Consider the following 22,254-nt stretch of genomic DNA (forward strand, 5'->3'; position numbering starts at 1 on the left):
GTGTGTTCTTGGGAATCTCTACCATTTAAAAGTGAGTACGAGCCCCACATTTGGGTGCCAGCTGCTGTAGTCAATTTTACTCAAGTCTACTTGTATGTTCCTTGCTACCCACCCCAATGATCTGGGCTCTTGAATAAAAGACACACACACTGTAGCCTTATATTTAATATGCCTTAAACAGCTCAATGGCTGGGCCACTGCCAAACCGCCCCTCTGATAGAACACCTCGTTTCAGGAGGTGCTGGAGGCCTTGGGAAGTAGTGGCAGGGGTTCCCAGCTGTTGTTAAGGCTGAGGCCTCCCCAGAGACCACGAGGCACCTAAGAGTAAGAAGCTACTACCGCCATGGTTCCATGCAGTACAGCAAAGCCAGACCCTGGCATTCCCGGCAGGCATTCTATCAACCTAGCTCCCAGCCCTGCCCAGCTTCTGCTCAGGACACGGGCTATAAATAACATTTATCCTTGCTCTTCATCCTTATCACTTTTGTGATGTACTGATTCTCCGACTAAGTAACATCACTTTATTATCCAGAAAAAAAGGAAGGTAAGTGAACAATTTCTAACTGAAAGGTTTTTTTTCATGAGCACCTACTTTGATGTGAACGTCCTTCATCGTGCTCTTCCCATTTGTCTGTGACTAACATGAACAGCAGTGTGCAAAGGGCAAGAAGAATCCCAGCAGCAATGCTGCTTCCCAGGGAGAACTGATGGCCATCTCGTGACTTATCTGTCCTGTGCTATATCTGTCTCACACACCGTAAGCAAGGCCAGTAGATATTTTAGGGCTGGGGAGCCGAGTACTTATGATAGGAATCGTGGTCTGAGGCTTGGGAGGGGCTGCCCAGAGGACGCCCACGTGTCTATCCTGTCCCTCTCACTGGTCAAGGCTAGCCCAGATGCTCCTGCACATGCTCCCTGAGTACTGCACCTGAGTCAGTGCTCTGTCTGTCTCTTTAGTGAGGCTTCAGTGAAGCCTGACTCCGAGTGAGAGATGAGACGAAGAGTCTGTAGATATGCAGTGATCTTTATCATCTCAGTAACCTGGAGCTGGGCTTGAATTCCAGCTCAGGTTCCCACTTGTGCTCATCATTTGACTTAATGTTTTCAATAGTTACTTATCAATGATTCCAGTTATTTATAAAAGCAGTAAGAACACAAATGTTGAGGACAGCATCACTTTAAAAAGGCAACTTTTTTTAAAACATGAATGAATATGTATTTAAGATGCACAGTGGATATCTTCAGTCTGTATTGTTCACAGCACTCTAGCTGGGGTAACACAACAGGAATTGATCAGGTAGCACAAGGGACAGCCTGGGTCCACGCACACCTGGGCAGCAGTGCGCTGTCTCCCAGCTCTCCCCAGTGGAGTCTCTAGAACACACTAACCCACGAGTGTCTGGGGATTTGGCTCTTAGAGCCACCTTATGAGGGTGACTCTTCGGGGCTCCAGCAGCTTTTGAACCATGAGTGGTGTGGAAGCAGGTCACTGCGCCGCCCATGAAGAACACACTGTCAGCTGCATCCTCTGGCTTGAAGCTGTCCTCACTGAAAATACCTTCACATCCCAGACTTCACTAAGAACTGAACACTAGGGGCAACTGGAAATGAACTTATTCCATAAACAGGCAGATCTGGTCCCAGGAAAAGGAACCAAAGCAGAGATGCAGGAGACAAGGGCTTCTCAGATGATTCTCTACTCTCGTGGTGATGCTCTCTCTGTTATGTCTCACACAAACAAAGTACTACACCTAATACCTAACAAAGGGGAAAAGAATATGGGAATTAAGTAAAAAGTTGAGAAAGGAGCTGACGGGGAGGGAAACTCTCAAGCTGGTATAATTGTTTCAAGAACTCAAGAAATGCTACAAACCATAACATGCCCCCTCTTTATAAGTCCACACCGCCACAGCCTTTCCCAAACTGCGAGTCAGTCTCACATGGCCAAGGTTTGATGCTCCTCACGCGATCTTGGCCAGCCACTTCTCCAAGTCCTGGATGTCAGCAGAGCCAGCGTCCCCTCGTCCACCCTTGGCACTACACTCCAGGAACTCCACTTTGAGGGGCAACTGGGAAAATTCAAATTCTTTGCCTTTCTTTCCCAACTGAGCAGGAGCAATACTGGAACTGTCCAGTGTGCTGGGAGCAGCAGACCGGGTGACTCGTAAGGTGTTGCTGGGGGCAAAGGGACAAGTCAGACACAACAAAGCCACAAATTCCTATCAGTTCCTATAAATCTGATGGAACAAACACCCGTCAGTAGTGACACTGCTAGCTTGTCCCTTATATCCATGGATCACTGTTTCAGACAGACAGGGATGAGATGGGTCCAACCCATGTTAGCTAGACACCAGTGGGTTAGAAGCCCCTTGTCACACCAGCTCTTTGAAGCCTATACCTACTTGTAAGATCTCCTGAACGGCCCCACTGAAAGTAGTTGTAAATGTATGCTGTATTTCGGAAGGGGTAGATAGGGACCTTATTTTTTTATTATGAGTCTTCTTGGATATGAAGCTCATACATCCACAAGCTTTAAAGTCTCATCTGTCCCATTTATCTGTAAGTAGGAAAACCTTCCCAAACGAAGTCACTTTGCTGCCAGCTGCTGGCCCTGTACAGTGCATAGGCAGCATGCTGGCTAACTACCTGCCAGGAACTACACTTTATAAATACTTCATCCGACTAAAATTACAAGCAGAGCATGGTGTCACACACCTTTCCAGCATTCATGAAAACCTTAAATAACTATAAACACCCCATGTCTTTTATAATTCTATTAATTCCTTTAGCACATATTCTATACTACCCCAACTATAACTTTGATCGTCATTAGATCCTAAGCTGTGCATGACTCAGCCCATCAAGCCCGGCACGTCAGGACTCTACAAGGAGCACATTCCCACTTACAGTTCCTTTTCAAGCTGCTGCTGAATTAACTTCGCTGATTTTGCCATTGCGATATCTGTGAAGGAATAAAGGGCATTATTCTAGTTTAAACCAGAATGTGTCTTCTCCCTGGCTTTCTAGCACAAAAAAGAAAATTCCTATTTATACCAACAAGTTCACCCCCCATTCCTTTGTTAAAACACTTTTTATCATTATTTCTTTCTGTCAAAGTAAATGCTGTATTTGCAGGTTTTTGAAAAATACTTTAAAACATAAAATACAACAAAATATAGTTTTAGTGCTAGTGACCCTAAAACTAATTAAGCTTAAGTTTTCCACACCTTACAAGACCTTCAATACTTAACCTGTCTAGTCCATTTAAAGAAAGCAAGCATACACGCACCATTACTGACATTTGATGAGAAATTTCAATACACAACACCACATCAACCCTTTAAAGAGAAACCTGGTACACAGCCAATGAGCCCAGGAGGGCACAAAGCCCAGGCCAAATCAGTACTGACTGCTCTCCTCATACAAAATAAAAGATGCTGGCTGGGGCTAGAGACTGCTCAGTGCTTACAGAGGCTGTTCTTCCAGAGGACTAGGGTTCAAGTCCCAACACCCCATGGCAACTCACAAATGTCCCAGTGGATCCAAAGCCCTCTTCTAATCTTCTCAGGCACCAAGTATGCCTGAGGTTCAACACCCTTCTCTCCACCCCCACACACAAAACACCCACACACATAAAAATGTTTTTAAAAGAGATGTTAAGAGCCAGGCAATGGTGGCGCATGCCTTTAATCCCAGCACTTGGGAGGCAGGGGCAGGCAGATTTCTGAGTTCGAGGCCAGCCTGGTCTACAGAGTGAGTTCCAGGACAGCCAGGACTGGAACAGAGAATCCAAAAACAAAAACTAAAACTAAAACAAAACAAACAAAAAACAAAAAAACAAAAAAGGAGCTGCACCATTCATTAGGTATTACGATTTAAAAAAAAAAAACAAAGACAACAACAAAAAAACACTGCTGAAAAATGCTTCAGGCTCCTAAGAAATGTAGCCGTGAAAGAGTTCCAAAGGACCAACTCCTGTATGTTACTTGGCCTGGCCACAGTGCTGAAGCCCAGCTAACCCGAGTGTGAGTGCTGGGGGTAAGGGAAGCAGTGGTGCAGCCTGTCTAGAAGGAGAGGCCCAATAATCTCCCCAGAACAAGGCCTCACAGATTAGCATTTGGTAAGGTAAGATAATTTATGATCTTTAAAAAACACTGTATCATGAAAAAGGATATAATATCAACAGAGCCCTCAGCTGCCAGTCCTTGGGACAACCTGGTAAAAGACCAGGAAAGTGATAGAAACAGACTTTCAGATTTAATCCCTTAACTAATGCTTAATTCCAGCCCCTGCCCCATGCTCAGAAATAACTGCAGGTAAATGAACTGATTCCCAATAGCAAGCCCCGAACGGTCCGCTGCCTCTGCCAGGAAGCACCTTGCTTATTGCAGGCTACTAAGAAGGATGGTGTATTCTTCAGAGCCATGCTGTCAATGAGGACCTGGTACAGAAACTCGGCCACATCTTTCACCTCTCGCTGGAACGCTGCACTGTCCACCACGAACACCACAGCCCTGCAGGGACGGTTAAAGGGAAGGGACACATGAGCACACAACAGCAAGCAAAGTCACAAAACAGGTCCCTGGTTTCTCCACTCAGCCCTCCATCGCAGTACACATGCATACACGCACACATGCTTTGATTTAAGTAAAAAACAAGACAAAAACAAAACATGAAGATGCTAAAAGGACACAAGAAGGGCCAGAAAACCACCTGACAGATCTATGTGATGAACACCAGGGCAGAATGTACCCACAATGGCAGAACAAAGCGGGAGACTAAAGCAAGCTGTAAAGTTGTGTAGACAAAACAAACAAAAGCCGGCAGACTGTAGGGAAAGGGAGTACCCTGCATGTACATATATTAAAACACAGCTCAGGAAGAACACACAGGCAGGGGTGAAAGGGGGAAGCCAGGTCAGAGAGGAAGGGATGAGGGCACACTGCTCTGTGAAGCTCGTGCCATGCAGACTGCTGGTGCCTGAGTGGAAGACACAACACTCTTGGGAGGGAACTCAATGGTGACTATGTGGGACCTGACCTCAGACAACAGCAGTGAAACCCTCAAGTACTAGATGTGATGCAGGGGAACCGCAGACAACAGGTCCTAGAGGTCATGGGTTTGAAGCCCAGGTGGACAGAATGTGCGATGGCTAACAGGGCCTGGGCAGCTGGACAAAACACCTTACACAACCCCTCCAACTCAAAGGCAGTGTAATGGAGGCTGTGGTTAGAAAATAATTTTAAAGGAATTAAAACACCTGGTCTCCAATGGCTACAGCTATGGGGCATAAGTGGACACTATCCTTGGAATAAGAGCCCTAAGCAAAAGATTGCATAAAAATTGGACCACCAGGCTGGCACACGCCTTTAATCCTAGCACTTGGGAGGCAGAGGCAGGCGAATTTCTGAGTTCGAGGCCAGTCTGGACTACAGAGTGAGTTCCAGGACAGCCAGAGCTATACAGAGAAACCCTGTCTCGAAAAAGAAAAAAAAAAAATTGGATCATACTCATCAAACCCCGATGGTGCTAACAAATGAAAATAGCTGTGTGGAGTTGGTCTCTCATATCCTACAGTAGCAAAGACCACCAACTGCATCAGTGACACCCATTCTCTTAAAGGAAGGGTTCTGGATCAACACATAGATGAAAATGTGCAATTATAAGGGAGATTAGCCAGCACCCCCAAAACTGGAGTTTAGAGCAATCTACAAAGCACATGTTTATGGGCTGGACATGTAGCTCAGTTAGCAGAGTGCTTACATAGTAGACACAGCATTATATCCCATCCCAGCCAGCAAAAAACCAAAGTGATCACCTGGAATCCTAGCACTGAGGAGGCAGAGGTAGGAGATCAAAAACTCAAGTTCATTTCTGGTTGAACAGTGAGTTGAAGGTCAGGCTGAGCTACATGGAAACAACAAAAAAGTCATAATATATGTTTAAAATTATTTTAGAGAATAATACTAGAAGCAAATAAAAAGGTGGAGATTTAAAGGGTATTTTAAAAAGAACACACTATAAAAATAGTAAATAAAATTAGCAACGTAGTGGAAACTAAGCAGAGATTCTCTCAGCTGAAGAGAACACAGCAAACTAGGCAGTGAATCTGAGGGGCTAACACAACACTCAAGAGAGAGAAGGCTGTGTTAGGTAAACTATGGAAGAGCTAAGGCAGAGAGAAGGGCCCATGCTGTGACAAGTGAGGCAGCAGGCAGTGCCATTTTTTTGCAATCACAGAGTTTGATGAACCTGGTCTGACGTTTATGCTAATCTTTCACGTGGGGCTTATACCTGTACAATGTCCACTTGTGCCTTGTAGCTGCGAGGCATGGAGACCAGGTTTCAGTTTCTCTGAAATTACTTTCCAGCTAGTCTCCATTAGACCCCCCTTGAGTGGCATGCTTTGCGCAGGGTGGTTGGTCCAGCTGCCCACCAGCGCCTGTTAGCCCCTGCACTTAACAGATAACACCCTTCTGTATTGGGTGGTATACTTGAATTCTAAACACCACAAATCCAAAGACAGATGACTCATAGGGAAATGACAGTTCCACTGGCAATAGCACTCTGTAAGAGCAGATGTGTAGTCGGCAGTCTCCGTGGGATCACTGGAAGAGCCGCTACCCAGGACCTCACATGCAGCTAAAACCAAGGACCATGGGAAAAAAAAATAATAGAGGGCCAAATAAAGGTAGCTTTAAGTGAAAGACAGCCAGCAACTTCATGACACACTCATCCTCTAGAAACATTTCTAGCAGATACACTGAGAAAAACAGAATCTGGAAGGTGTAGAATTTGGCAAAGAGCAAGGAAATCACAAACATCAGGTCCAATTAAGGAACCACTGGGTGTAAGAAAAAGTAGGGACCACTGGCAGTTACAGAGGTGCATACTGAAAACAACACAAAAGTCTGAGGAACCGTGCTTATTATGGCTCATGAAAAAGAAATGGGTCCTGGTTAGATACTGTTTTTTATTTTTTAAAATGGGGCAGGAATTCACAGAAAGAAAAAGATAATATACTTTTAAATCAGTACATGGAAAAACAATCTTAGGTCATGAATTTAGGAAGGATTTTTTAAATGTCACATTGGGGGTCATGGGAAGAGTACTTGTTGCTCTTGGAGAGGACCCAGGTTAGGTTCTTAGCACCCACATCAGACAGCTCAGTACTGGTGTAACACCAGTCCAGGGGATCCAGCACCATGTTCAGGTCCTTTGAGTACCTGCACCATGCACGAACACCATGCACGAACGGGGACATGCACCCAAATTTTAAAAAGAAATCTTAAAAAGAAAAATGTCATATACCATAGTAAAAGTGTTTTCTTTTTTCTCTTTTCTTTTTTAACAGACTGAATGAAGTCTGTTAACTTAGTTTTATCTTTATATGCTGAATATTCTACTTATCCAAAATACTTGGAAAACAGTGTACTTATACTACAAACTCTAAAATATTTGCAAGTGACAATGGAAAAAGAAAAAAAAAGCTGTTCTTGAGACACTCTGACTAGACAGCTTAGGCAGATCGCAAGTTGCCATCCCCCTGCCTCCCCTAAATAGTGTGTGCCAACAATGCCCAATAAGAAGGAAAAGGAGAAAAGGACATCCAATTATGGCCAAATTAAGCAGTTTTAGGTATGTCTCAATTGTCTGAGGGATAAAAATCACATTCTCATCTATGATAGATTGCTCAACACCATCCACTTGTGGCAAGAAGCAATGACAAAATCTATGTCTAGACATGTTCGACAAAAAGGAGGTTCAAATGCCAGTCAAAAAGAAACAGTAATACCTCAGTCACAGGACTGCCAGATAAACCTTCACAGCTTCATCTCCAAGATGCTTTCCACATTCAGTTATCAAAATATGTCTTCACATCATTGAAATATATCATACAAATTTACCCTACTTTTTATCAATGTTAGATAGCAAACATGAAGCATTTAAAACTATAGCATACAAATTTTAGGAAAGAATTTAAAAATCAATGACACGAGGACTTACACTAAAAATAGTTCTTTCTTGAGGTATCAATTTAGCGTGATTTAAGAACAGCCATGCTGGGCCGCCAAGCAGCCTCTAGCCTTTGGCTGGGTTATACAAGGGAGGTAAATAAGGAAGGTCTCTATACAGTTGTTCCTATGAAGTGGACAGCTCCAAATCTACCAGTGCAAAAGCACCCAGCAAACTATTAGCTACAAAGCTGCTTGCAAGAGCAGACCACTACAGTAGGGGTGAGGAGAGCTCATTGTTCCACATGGCACTGTGGCACTCTCCTCTGCTTCACAGGACTTCTGATCCACAGACTCTGGTCAACATCTGGTCCAGACCCAGGACTTGAGATCTGCACTTTCAGAGTACAGCTATTCGTGCTTCACAGGACTCAAGCCAGGCCTCTCTAGCTGGCCTTTCTGAGGATACCAGCTGCGTGCTAGCATGCAAACAAGTAGCAGTTATGCCAAAGAACTCCAGCTAGCATGCCTGAAGAACATGCTTAAGAATCTATGCTGAGAGCAGGGCATGGTAGAGCACACCTTCAGTGTCAGGACACAGGAGGCAGGAGGCAGTAGCAGGCAGATCTCTGAGTTGGAGGCTAGCCTGATCTACTAAAGGAGTTCTAGGATAGCCAGGGCTACACAGAGAAACCCTATCTCAAACCCTGACCCCCAAAAGAATCTACTATGAGAGAAATGTTTCATTCTATAACAAAGCAAAGCAAACAATAAACCCCTTTGTCCTGACTTCATCAGTAACTCTGAATGTTAGATTCGTCCCCGTGGGGTCAAAAGGCTTGATTCTGAGTAGAAAAATGGGGCAGAATCAGGCACTGGCGGGCTTTCCATTTTCATTTGCATGCGATCTCTAATACAAACACAGGACATAAAGCCCAGTAGAGCCAAAGCTTTTTTTGGTCAATTCCCAGCAGCTCAACTTCAAGACAATTGGGAATAAACCTTTTATATTTTTTTGGACAATGCTAGCATTTATAACATTTCTATGCTAAAAACAAAACAAATAAAAAAAAATACACAAGGGAATTTCTTATTGATGACCAAAAAAAAAGAGAGAAGAAAAGAAAGATGAAAAGAAGTTAAGAGGAAAGGAAGACTTACTTGCTATGTGTGGTATGGACCCACATCTGTAATCCCAGCGCTTGCAAATTCAAAGTTATCCTTGTTTGGCTACATAGCAAGTTTAAGGTCAACTGCAGTACAAGAGACTCTCTCTCGAAAAGTCAAAACCAAGGAGGCAAGCAGGAAGGAAAAGCCACTTAGCTTACATAAGCCAGGAGGCTGGGACAGAAAAAACTTACAGTTCAGGGCCAGCCTGGGATACATGGGCTAGAGAGACTGCCACCTTTTTTTTTTTTTTTTTTTTTTGGTTTTTCAAGACAGGGTTTCTCTGTAGACCTGGCTGTCCTGGAACTCACTCTGTAGACCAGGCTGGCCTCGAACTCAGAAATCTGCCTGCCTCTGCCTCCCAAGTGCTGGGATTAAAGGTGTGCGGCACCACCACCCGGCGAGATCCTGCCACCTTATCAAATCAAAAGAAAACCAAAAAGGGTATGATTAATGTTTTGAGTTTAGTATCTTCTGAGATCCATCCTAGCCTTAAAAATTCCATTTCCAGACTGTAACAGCCTTAAGTTGTTAAATCTATCTTCAGAGACAGAGGCTAGAGAGACGGCTCAACAGTTCAGTTCAGATATTCTGCTCTTGCAGAGACGCTGAGTTCAGATGCCAACACCCACATTATGAAGTTCACAACTGATTGCAACCCCAGCTCCAGAGGATCCAACACCTTCCTCCTCTGGCCTATGCTGTACCTGCACATGAGTGCACATACCCTGCCCCACATCCACATAGTTGAAAGTTAACACAAAGTTTTTAAAAAGGTGTCTTTAGGGTTACCATGGAGTTTGATCATGCTAACAGAGTAACACACTGCCTGAGCAATCTGAAAAGCATTCCTTAAGCAGGCTCCCAAGTCTTCAGAATCCTAGCACCTCAGAAATGGCCACTTCAAGGTGCACCCCAAAACACCACAGTGTCAAAACCTTAGCCGAGGAGAGAGTGTGAGTGTGTGTATGGACACAGTACAGACTTAAACGAACCCATGTCATTTCATCCCTAACTTACCTGGCTGAAGACTTAAAGCGATCTAAGAACTGAAGCCTCAAGCTCTCATGCCCGGGGAGGTCAATCAAAGTCAGGCTGTTACCCTGAGGACAGCAAGAGTGACATCAAATCACCATTAGGTCCAGTTCCAGGTTCACAAGATAGATCTTCACCTTCAGATCAGCACACTGGAGCTGAGCTAATGAATCAAGCAAATGTTTGCTGCAGGCAGCAAGTCAGATGGAGGTCTGTAGAGGATATACTAATAGTAAACACCGATGAAGGGTAGAGGTTTGACCTCTGGCCTTCACACATCTGTGCTCACATACACACACACCACACACCCAACATGCACAAACTAACTACAGCCATGTCTGAAGCTCTGGCAGTGAGACAGTAAGCATAGTTCCTGACATGAATTATAAGAGAACAATGCATTGTAAAATTATGGAAGACGCGTAACATTGCACTGTTAATAAAGGGGTTGTTTGATTGGCCGGTTTGTTTTTCAAGACAAGGTTTCTCTGTGCAGCCCTGGCTGTCCTGGACTCACTTTATAGACCAGGCTAGCTTTGAACTCAAAGAGATTACCTGCCTCTGCCTCCTAAGTGCTGGCATCAAAGGCCTGTACCACCATGCCCAGCAACAAACATTTTTTAAGAGAATGGTAACCTTTACTGTCTGAAGAAATCACAGAAGCATGGTCTATCCACAATGTGAGTATAAACAGGCCATATGAAAATTAGTACATATTCACAAATAATGTAAAGTTATAGTATTATTACAATTAATGGGATTCTAAATCTTCTTGAATTATGAAATGCTACGCACACTCGTCTACTCCAGTCACATCCAAAATATCGGGGATAAAATCCTGATAAAGCATAGAGGCAATAAGACCCCAAAAGGGGTTCTGTGCCTCCTGGATTTCAGACTAGTCGCTGGTATCCCCTAACTCAGACATGTTCCAGATCAGTCTTTCCAATCATCAACACGGCCTCATAATTAGGCATAAAGGTACCCCAAGAAATGATTCGTAAACGGTGAAGATTGGGCATTGTCTCCTGGCCTTTGCCTCCAGCTAGAACCAGAGAATTAGCATAGGAATACCTAAATACCTCAACAGGGAGGGCTCTACTCCTCTTCCTCCTGCTTCACACCTAGCTACCAGACCCTGCTGACCTTGGTGTGGAGGTCACTTGCATACTTGCGTCCCCTGCTGTAACCCCCACCTGCCTACATGACTCTTGACATCAGCCCTGCTTGCTGTATGCTACTTAAGCCTACTTTCCACTTTGTATTAGGACTTGGACTAGGACAAGGAGAAGGTCTAGCAGAAGGACTGGGAGAAGAAGGACTTGGACTTGCATGCAGGACTAGTACTAGAACTTAGATGGGCTAGGACTCAGATTCATGCAATCCGCATTCCCCCGGGCCCAGAGCGCTTGGGTCCGGAGGATGCAGTACCAGTCCAGAGAAGATAGCTGCTGCTTCAGACCCAGTATGTTTCAGATAGCCTCAGATGTACCTCAACTATTGAGCTGCCAGATTTACCATTTCTCTTTTGCAATGACTGTAAAAGTCTGATGCCATTTCTAAGAAATTATTTAGATCTTATACTTCATATGTCGTCTCTGCCATCATTTCTTCGCCTACGCCTTGTCGACCTGACTAGGACCCCCGTTTCTCCCAAGGGTTGAGGGAGGCCCAGATCAGCCAGTCCGCGGCAATGAAACATCCATAATTTTTACTTTTGGTTTTATTTCTTTAAATGCATATTTATTTATATTAACTTAATACATTAATTTAAATGTATACTAAATACACAATTTATGTGTTTCAACTTTGTCAGTATCTTGTTCCAGTTCCCCTTCCCCTACTGGGCAAATTCACTGTACATTGTAATAGGTGCTAGTCACCACCCCAGGACCTCATTGAACAAATGTTATTACAGAGATAGCAAGATTACCAGATGTGCTCTGGTTCATGTATCAGAACCATCCAGCATTTCTCACAGTGACCTCATCCTCAACCAACCATGATCATGGTGTCTGCAGAAGAAAATCAGTACGGCATACTGCCTGCACACAACCCTCTAGATTCATTATGCCCTTTTGGGTAGCCTGTCCTCACCAACAAATTGTGTAATATACATACACTGTGTACATAATATTTATGGGGATCTATTATATATTTTATTTATATGGATTCATTTTATCAGCTCTGTTCCTTTAGAGAACCCTAATACAATCTCTCCAGCCTCCCAATTAATCTGCAAACAAAACCCAAAACATTATTAGCTGTTCATTATTCCTTGTTCATACTAAGTCTTCAGATCTGGCATGTAGTTGACATGGAACAGCACCCCTCAGTTTGGACGAATCACATCATGAATACTGAACATTCACACAGGGCAGTAGCTGTAATATATACACAGGTCTGAAGTCTACCCTGAACATTCCACTTTAGAAATCTGGAGCTAAGGACCAGTGACATAGCTCAGCAGGTAGAAGCACTTGCCAGTGAGCCTAAGGATCTGTTTGATCCTTGGAGCACACATGATAGAAGGACAGAAGTGATTCCCTCAAGCTGTCCTCTGACCTCTGCACAGGTGCTGTGGCACACATGACCCCACTCCAAACACACAATTAGAAAACTCTGGGGGTGCAGTTCAGTGACTGGCATGCCTGACATGCCTGACACGGACACTGTCCTGGGTCTGTAGCATCACTACCTTCAGAAGCTCTGATACAAGGATCCACTAAATTAATAATTCGTCAACTGTTAAAATGTCAATATCAAAAGACTTGGAGTTTGACAGGGTGCAGGGGCTGGATGGGATGCTGCAGCACATCTCTAAAACAACAACGGGAGGCTGGAGTGAAGGGACCCTGGGCCCCAAGGCAGCTTAGACTATAAAGGGAGACTAACCAGGGATGGTGCTTAGCCATCTGGAACCAGGAATAGTACTCACCTTGAATTCCAACACTTGGGAGGCAGAGGGAGGTGAATCTCTGTGAGTTCAAGGCCAGCCTGATCTACAGTGAGACCCTGTCTGAAATCAATCAATCAACCAGTAAGTTAGATGGCTGACCCTTTTATTTACTGACAATAATTCTGAAGGCACCAGAAAGAGGAAGAACAGGGTCGCTAAAATCAAAACTCTAATTCATCCATCCCTGATAGGCCACCCAGCCCTCGCCCCTCACTCCCCCAAAGCTCAGGTGTCACTGTAATCAGCTTGGCAGTCACCATCTGTACCCTGCAGCTACACAGATGAGCAACAAGCCGTTCCTCTGGTTCTTCATGGGGATGTTTGAAATATGTGATACAGTGTCATTAAGACATCCATCATGTGGTGTCACAGAAGCCAGAAATCTCAAACCAGACCAATGACTTACTGCAATGAGCATTTGCAAGTGAAATGTGTGAACAGAGGGGTAACTGTGGGACACACAGTGACACACTACAGCTTCCACGACAAGAATTAGTCTATGCTTTGGGGTTTTTGTTTGTGTGTGTGTGTTTTTTATCTTGGGCAAGGGTGAAGGTGGATATGAGGGGACTGGGAGATGAGCGAACTGGGGTACACGATGGCAAACTCACAAAAGATATCCATCACCACGATGCTCTTAAGAGCAAAAGACTGTAACAACACTGGACATTACCAAGGCTCTGATTAATAAAAATCTAACTATGGGACGGCTTCCAAAGAAAAGTCTGGCTAGCAGAGGCAGAAAAGGACAACTACTTTTAACCAAATAATTGTCCTATGTCTCCATACTGCCCACTTATACCAGAAAAAGACCCAGTACCCACTGAAACTCATAGTATGTTGGACAGACAGAACCTAGAAGTAAAATGTCTTGTAGCCCTGTACGTAAGTTACCAAGATGGTAGGCAGGACTAAATCTGTGAGCTATATTGCCAAGGGCAGATCTGCTATGCAGACTACGTTCTCCATAAAAGCAAGCTACAGAGGGTACCTACATCTTCAGACTGCTCCGGCCAAGGTCCTTCCCTGGCAAGCCACAGTGCCCCAGTAAGCTCTGTCAACTTGACACAGCTCACAGCCATGTAAGAGAAGCCTCAACAGAAGTGCCTCCATCAGACTGGCCTGTGTGCATGTCTACGGGGTCATTTTCTTGAGTCCAAATCCAAAGTGGGAGGTGCCATATTTAGGCAGGTGGTCTGGGGCTATGAAGAAATCTAGCGGGCTGGAGAGATGGTTCAGCGGTTAAGGGCACTGACTAATCACATGGTGGCTCACAACCATCTGTAATGAGATAGGATGCCCTCTTCTGGTGTGTCTGAAGACAGCAACAGTGTATTTACATATAATAAATAAGTCTTTAAAAAAAAAAAAAAGAAAGAAATGTAGCTAAGTAAACTAAAGAGTGAGCCAGCAAGCAGCATCTCTGCATGGCTTCTGCTGCCAGGGCCCTGCCCTGATTCCCCTTAGTAATGAACTACGTCCTGGGAATGTAAACAGATTAACTCCGTCCCTCCCCGAGTTACTTTCAGTCAGCAGCAGACATGACCAAAGAACTCAGTAAGGAAAAGTGCCCACAGATGCCTCTTACCCTGTTATTGTTGACTTTGTATACAGCAGAACTATCGGTAATAGAAGTCTGTGTGTCTCTGTACTGGCCAGTTAGCAACTGTGAAAAGAAAACAAGATGGACGAGTCAGGGTAAGCACATTACAATAACACCAAATTCAATTCAAAGAATAACATTTCAATTCTGTGCAGAGTAAGGTCAAGTAAATGAATGGTACTTGAAACAGCTGAAAAGGATCATACTGATTTATTTTTAACTTGTAGAATAATTAATTACAAGCTTTATTCCTCCTTTTTGCAGTGCTGGTGAACAGACATGAGCATCCTGGGCTCAGTATTACTATTATTATTTTGTTTTTTGAAACAACAGCAAGGGGCCAAATTCCTGACCTGTAAACATTTTAACCACCCAAAACAAGGACTCGGGAGATGTTTCAGTGGATAAAACACCTGCTGTACAACCTTAATGACCTAAGTTCAGCCCCTCTGAGCCCACATAAAACCAGATCTAGTAGTGCACACATTCACAATCCCAGTACTTCTACAGGGAAAATGGGAGGGAGGCAGAACAATCTCCAGAAATTTATACTAGCTAGCCTGGCACAGCAATGAGAGAAGACCAGCACTTCTGGTCCTCTGACCTCCATAGATGTGCCAGGGCACACACACGTACCAGCACTCACACACACACAATTAAAAATAATAATAATTGGGGGCTGGTGAGACGGCTCAGCGGTTAAGAACACTGACTGATCTTCTGAAGGTCCTGAGTTCAAATCCCAGCAACCACATGGTGGCTCACAACTACCAGGAATGAGATCTGATGCCCTCTTCTGGGGTATCTGAAGACAACTACAATGTACTTACATGTTATAAATAAATTAAAAATAATAGTAATAATAATAACCACTACTACTGTTGTAATTATCATTATTATTATTATTATTATTATTACCCTCCAAAGGAAGAGGGGAAATTCTCCATAGTAAAACATGTTCGGTTAAAAAATACTGGCTACATAAATCTAAATAGTAGTAAAGGGAGCCTCACTAGCTGTCTATGAAGCCTCATTAGCTTAAAACTGTCAAAGGAGGATAATTTTTGTCATGACTACAATAATGCTGGATTGCTCAGAACTGGCCATGCTGGGACTAGTATATGTCACAGAAATCAGCAAAAGTTATTGGGCTTCCTTTATCCTTTATTGATTGTTTAGATTAAAGAGAGAGTAAGAACGCAAGCTACGCTTAAGAATCTATGTCTAAAGTCGGGCGGTGGTGGCACACACCTTTAATGCCAGCACTTGAGAGGCAGAGGCAGGTGGATTTCTGAGTTCAAGGCCAGCCTGGTCTACAGGGTGAGTTCCGGGACAGCCAGGACTATACAGGAAAACCCTGTCTCGAAAAAATCAAAAACAAACAAACAAAAAAGAATGTATGTCTATAACCATTACATTCTGACAGTGCATTTTTTGTTTGTTTTGTTTTGTTTTGTTTTTCAGGACAGGGTTTCTCTGTGTATCCCTGGCTGCCCTGGAACTCACCCTGTAGACCAGGCTGGCCTTGAACTCAGAAATCCACCAGCCTCTGCCTCCCAAGTGCTGGGATTAAAGGTGTGTGCCACCACTGCCCGGCCGATAGTGCATTTTTTAACACGTGTATGTATGCTGAAGGCTGATGCTGGGGGCGGCGGCGGGGAGGGGGGGTGTCCTTCCTCAATCAATCTCTGCCTCATTTATTTATTTATTTATTTATTTATTTATTTATTTATTTATTTACGTTTGCTCTTTTTAGACACAGGGTTTCTCTGTGCGGCCCTGGCTGTCCTGAAACTCATTCTACAGACCAAGCTGGCCTCGAACTTGAAGAGATCCGCCTGCATCTGCCTCCCAAGTGCTGCCTTTAAAGACTCGGACCACCACCCAGCCATCCACCTTTTGTGAGGCTGTGGTCTCTCAATGAACCTGGAGATCACCAACTAGCAAGGTTGGTGGGTGAGCAAAGGAATTCCAGGGATTCGTTGTATCTCTCCCTCCTTAGCACTGGGATTACTGACTAGTACCTCTGGACCTGGTTTTCATGTAAGTTCCAGGGATCCAAACTTAGGCCCTCATTTTTTGCCAGGCAAGAAGACAGACTGAGTCACCTCCCCATCCCTAGATCACGTATTCTAACAGCATTGTGTGTGTGTGTGTGTGTGTTTACAGGTTTTCCTAGAGTCTTTTTGTATTCCCAGGTAAGTCAAGAATTAACTCCCAGGACTGGAGAGTCAACTAAGCTGGATAAGAACACATCCTGCCCTTGTAAGAGACCTGAATTCAATTCCCAGCACCCACATCAGCTTTTAGCTCCAACTCTACAAAATCGGACACATCTGGCTTCTACAGATACAGGCACTCCTGCGTGCATACCCACACATGTACATATAATTAAAAAGAAAAAAAATTTTCAAAAGCATGTCCCAAACTTGATGTACCAAATAAACTGCACGATGACAGGAATACAGAAATGCCAGAACAATCCTTATTAAGTCTAACCGAGGTGGAAATCAAAGCATTACCCTGGCAAACAGCAACGTCTTCCCAGAGTCACAGAGACCAACGAAGAGAACAGCTCTTTGACTGCTCTTTCGGCTCCAGATGAACTTCCAGAACACTACAGAGAAGAGAGAGGCAGCCTTCACTTTCAAAAGACATTAATAGGCATTTACGACAAAAACCGCGATCATCTGGCCTACTTTCATGGCCCTACGGATTAGAGTCAGTTTTGTGAGGAACTCACTGAGCGCCAGCCACTATCGACTGTAAACTTTTTCACGTCTATTTCCCTCATCCCAAATGTGGATGACTTCAAGTGTACACAGAACGATGGATCTGGGAAAAATTAGTGGCTTGCTAAATTCGATTGGTGGATTTCTACTCTACCTTAGCACCGCTGTAGCCCAGAGCCCAGCTCAGACACAAGTGACTCAAAAGTTGGAGCCAGCGATAGCGGCCGCAGCACGCTGCGCTCAAGCGCATAGGGGCGCCTCAGGTAAGTAGTCCTGTCCCAAGAACCAGTTCACTTCAGCGTCCCCTTTCCACACTGCACGGGTCTGGAAGATGGGTGGCAGAAGAAGGGACCCAGTCGTCCGCCTCCCCGGCCTGCGGCGCCGAGCCACCCTGCCCTCGCCGCGAACGCCGGCCGCCTCACCCAGCGTCAGCAGCACCGCCAGTAACGCCACCGCCACGGAGACCATCGTCGGATCCCTCTGCTGCAGCTCCTGTCGCAAGGAGTCGAGGTAAGGCTGGAAGGCGCCCCCGGCGCCATCGCCAACACGCCGGGTAGTCGCGGAAGCCATGAAAGAGGTGTGTGGTCTTCCCGGACCGCCAAAGAGACGTGGCCCTAGACTCCAGGCCGGGCGGGGCGCGGAGCATCACGGGAGTGGTAGTTCCTTAGGAGGTATCTCGGCTACGAGCTGTGGGGACCGCCAAGTGCCTGATGGGAGTTGGAGTCTTTTGGTTTCTACAACCCAGTTAGCTAGTGTATTCCTACCGTCATGCTTTGAGACATGTATGGCTTTGTGGGATTTTTTTCCTTGCATTTACTTTTTTTTTTTTTTTTAATCTTTGGAGAATCTCATACGTGAATATGGCTTTTGATCAAACCCACCCCTCTACTTCCATTTCACTTCGATTTTTGAAAGAACGATGAATTTGAGCAAAATTAATGGCTGCAAAACTTCACTTGAGGATTTCTACTCTACCGTTACATGGGATGAAACTTATGAGAGATTTTACCACAGCATAATGTGACCAGAGATGTGATGGAGTCATGGAGAATCCACAAAGACACGTCGAGTCCTTTATGAGATCAGAGAAAAGTAGCTAGAGATGGAACTGAATCTTGGGAGATGCGTTACCCTATGCCAGCAACTAAAGAAAACAGAAAAAGCCCGGCGGTGGTGGCGCACACCTTTAATCCTAGCATTTGGGAGGCAGAGGCAGGCGGATTTCTGAGTTCCGAGTTCGAGGCCAGCCTGGTCTACGGAGTGAGTTCCAGGACAGCCAGGGCTACATACAGAAACCCTGTCTCGAAAAACAAAAAAAAAAAAAGAAAGAAAACAGAAAAAGATACACGGAACAGAAGCATGAGTAAAAGCCAAAGACGTGTGAGAAACGTGTGAGTAATTCTGTGTCCTGCATTTACACGCCCAGCAAAGCAATCAGGAAAATCAGTGTTCGGGAGGATGTGGGGGTGTCGACAATAGATTGATCGTTCCCACCCAAAGGAAGCAGGCCTTACTCATCCAGGTAGGCCATTTGAGAGGCCTGGAGTAGACAACATTTTTCAGTTTCTCAAGAGGACTTATTTATAAAAGATCTTCATGGGAACTCTTCTATTTAAGATTTCAGCGTGTAATCGAAAACATTCAAAAATGTAAGCTTCAATTATCAAAAATTATTATTCAAAAAATATATCTGTGGGTCAGAAGTGGCCCAGCCTGGAGGGCCATTTGTAGCCTCTGCCATTCAGTAGCTGCCATTGTTTTAAAGTATTTAAAGTACAGGTCTAACTGAGAGATGACAGGAAAAGTCAATGTCACTTAAAGACTAAACCACTTCGTTACAATGTCACATTGTCACATAAAACCCCAACTCCCAAAGGCACCAGGAAGCGAGGAAATGAGACTCTGCCTGTCTCTCTAGTGTGGCTGTGAGTGATCCGGTAGGAAATGAAACAAAGATGTTAAAGTTTGAGTTTGGAGCCAGGCGGTGGTGGCGCAGGCCTTTAATCCCAGCACTTGGGAGGCAGAGGCAGGCAGATTTCTGAGTTCAGGGCCAGCCTGGGCTACAGAGTGAGTTCCAGGACAACCAGGGGTATACAGAGAAACCCTGTCTCAAAAAACCAAAAAAAAAAAAAAAAAAAGTTTGAGTTTGGAAGGTTCCCAATGTGATTTAGATTTATAAACAGCCTCCAAAAGCAGACCGCAGGTGAGAAGAAACACATTTTGGGCCACCCATTTGGCCTTTTCATTGCCATATACTAAGTGGCTGATTACAAACTACTTAAAAGAATGATTAGATTGTCCGTTTAAACAAAAATGGCAGAAAATCAGCAGGAAAAGTTTGTAGGAATCAGACCTGGAGAAGTTTTATGTGCTATGCTGAAGAACCTAGAGTTTACTCAGAGTCTAACAACAAGCTGAAGGTGACATGGATCATTGGCAGATCTAGGGAGAACTATGACTGGAGAGAGAAAAGACTGAGGCTGGGGGGGGGGGTCAATGGGAGTCTCTTGTAGTATTTAGGCAAAAAAAAAAAAAATACTTGGAGTCTAACACAGGATAAAAGTGTGAATCAGGGTGCTGGAGAGGTAGCACAGTAGTTAAGAGCATTGGCTGCTCTTCCAGAGGTCCTAAGTTCAATTCCCAGCAACCACGTGGTGGCTCACAAGCATCTGTAATGGGATCCGATGCTCTCTAATGGTATGTCTGAAGACAGCTACAGTGTGCTCACAGACATTAAATAAATAAATAAACAAATAAACAAACACTAAAAATGTGAAATAGAGGGTACAAATTTCTGAGATATTTAGAAGTTAAAATATGTAGGTTGTAATGACTATAAAATATATAGTTGCTATTGTTCTGTTACTGTGAAAAAACACCATGACCAAGTCAACTTAGAGAAGAAAGCATTTAATTGGAAGCTTGCTTCTATTTCAGAGTCTGAGTCCACGAGTAGGGTAGGGAGTGTGGCAGCAGGCAGGCATGGCACTGACACAGTAGCTAAGAGCCTACATCCTGATTTGGAGGCAGAGAATAAGAAACTGGCCCTGGTGTGGGTATTCAAAACCTCAAAGCCCACTCCAGTGACACTCCTCCTCCAACAAGACCACACCTCCTAATCCTTCCCAAACAGTTTCACCAACTGGGGACAGAGCATTCAAATGTATGAGTCTCTGGAGATATTCTCATTCAAACCACCACACAGCCTAACCTACATAGCAAATTCCTTGGCTATATAGTGTGAGATGTTGTTGTATCATCCTTTCTAAATAAAAAGTTGTTTAAATATTATTAGATGAAAAATTGTTGGCATCATGTGGTAGAAAGAAAGTTGTATACCTATACGTATATAAGCACATACACACACAAAATAAAAATAAATATTTAAAAAATGACTCAAGAGAGACATTTTCCCACATGTGGCAAATTATTAGGAAGAATATGAAATGTACTTAACATCTTTAGCCAGTAAGAAAATGAAAACCAAAACTGCTATGAGATACTACATTATACTCATTAAGATAGCTATTATTAAAAAGTCAAAATATACCAAACAATAGTGAGAAGAAAGGGAAATCTGATACACTGTTGGTGGAATATAGCTTAGTACAGCCATTATGGAAGACAGCATAAAGGTTTCTTAAGAAATTAAAAAAAGGACACTGTAATCCTAGGACTTGGGAGATGAAGGCAGAGGATCAGGAGTTCAAGGTCATCATTAGCTGCACTGCAAGTTTGAGGCCAGTTTGAATAAAATGAGAACCTGTCTTAAAATACACACACACACACACACACACACACACACACACACAAACACACACGTACGTATGTACCATTTGTGGGTATAGAAACCCACAGAGGTCAGAAGAGGCATTAGATCCTCTGGAAATGAAATTAGAGTTATTTTTAAATATTTTATTTTAATTATGCATGTCTGTGTAGACATGTGTGTCTGGGTATGAGTTTGTACGTGTGAGTATGAACGTTGTGGGCTCTCATGTGAGTGCTGAGGTTTGTAAATGCTCTCAAATGCTGAGTCATTTCTCTGGCCCCTCCTCGGGTTTTTAATAATTTTTTTTTTTTAGAATATTTTGTTTTAATTATACATGTACTTATGGGCATGTGTGTCTAGATGAATTTGTGCATGTGGATGCAGTACCCAGAGAGTCCAGAAGGTGGTGTTGGATCCCATGGAGTTTGAGTTACAGGTGGTTGCAAGCTGCCTAGTGCAGGTGCTAGGAACGGAAGCCACACCCCTGCAAGAGCAGCAAGTGCCCAGAACTACTGAGTCGTCTCTCTCAGTTCTCTCTCTCTCTCTCTCTCTCTCTCTCTCTCTCTCTCTCTCTCTCCACACACACACACACACACACAATGGGGTTGTTTGAATGAGAATGGCCCCCATAGACTCATATTTGAATGATTGGTTCCCCAGTTGGGTGAAGTGTTTGGGAAGGATTAGGAGGTATTGCTTTTTTTAAGGAGGTGCAACACTTGGGGCAGGCTTTGAAATCTCAAAAAAACTTGTGCCATTCCCAGTGTTCATTCTGTTTCTCTCTCTCTCTCTCTCTGTCTCTCTCTCTGTCTCTCTCTAACTCTCTCTCTCTCTCTCTCTCTGTCTCTCTGTCTCTCTCTCTCTCTCTCTGTCTCTGTCTCTCTGTCTCTCTGTCTCTGTCTCTCTGTCTCTCTATCTCTCTGTCTCTGTCTCTCTGTCTCTGTGTCTCTGTCTCTGTCTCTCTCTCTCTGTCTCTCTATCTCTCTGTCTCTGTCTCTCTGTCTGTCTCTGTGTCTCTGTCTCTCTCTCTC

At 44.1% G+C, this 22,254-nt stretch overlaps 1 protein-coding gene across 1 annotated transcript in view; it reads right to left on the bottom strand.

Moving 5' to 3' along the window:
- Positions 1 to 1,004: 1,004 nt before the first annotated feature.
- The window catches only part of LOC116072362 (serotransferrin-like), a 50,108-nt gene continuing 28,858 nt past the window's right edge, over positions 1,005 to 22,254 (bottom strand). Inside the window, 7 exon segments of the mRNA XM_031343794.1 lie at positions 1,005 to 2,175; positions 2,908 to 2,962; positions 4,378 to 4,514; positions 10,143 to 10,225; positions 14,705 to 14,782; positions 17,242 to 17,336; positions 17,874 to 18,131. Of these exon segments, the coding sequence (XP_031199654.1) occupies positions 1,962 to 2,175; positions 2,908 to 2,962; positions 4,378 to 4,514; positions 10,143 to 10,225; positions 14,705 to 14,782; positions 17,242 to 17,336; positions 17,874 to 18,131 (920 nt within the window). The 3' untranslated portion in view covers positions 1,005 to 1,961.

The sequence above is a fragment of the Mastomys coucha genome, unplaced genomic scaffold (assembly GCF_008632895.1).
Source record: "Mastomys coucha isolate ucsf_1 unplaced genomic scaffold, UCSF_Mcou_1 pScaffold23, whole genome shotgun sequence".
Lineage (NCBI taxonomy): Eukaryota > Metazoa > Chordata > Mammalia > Rodentia > Muridae > Mastomys > Mastomys coucha.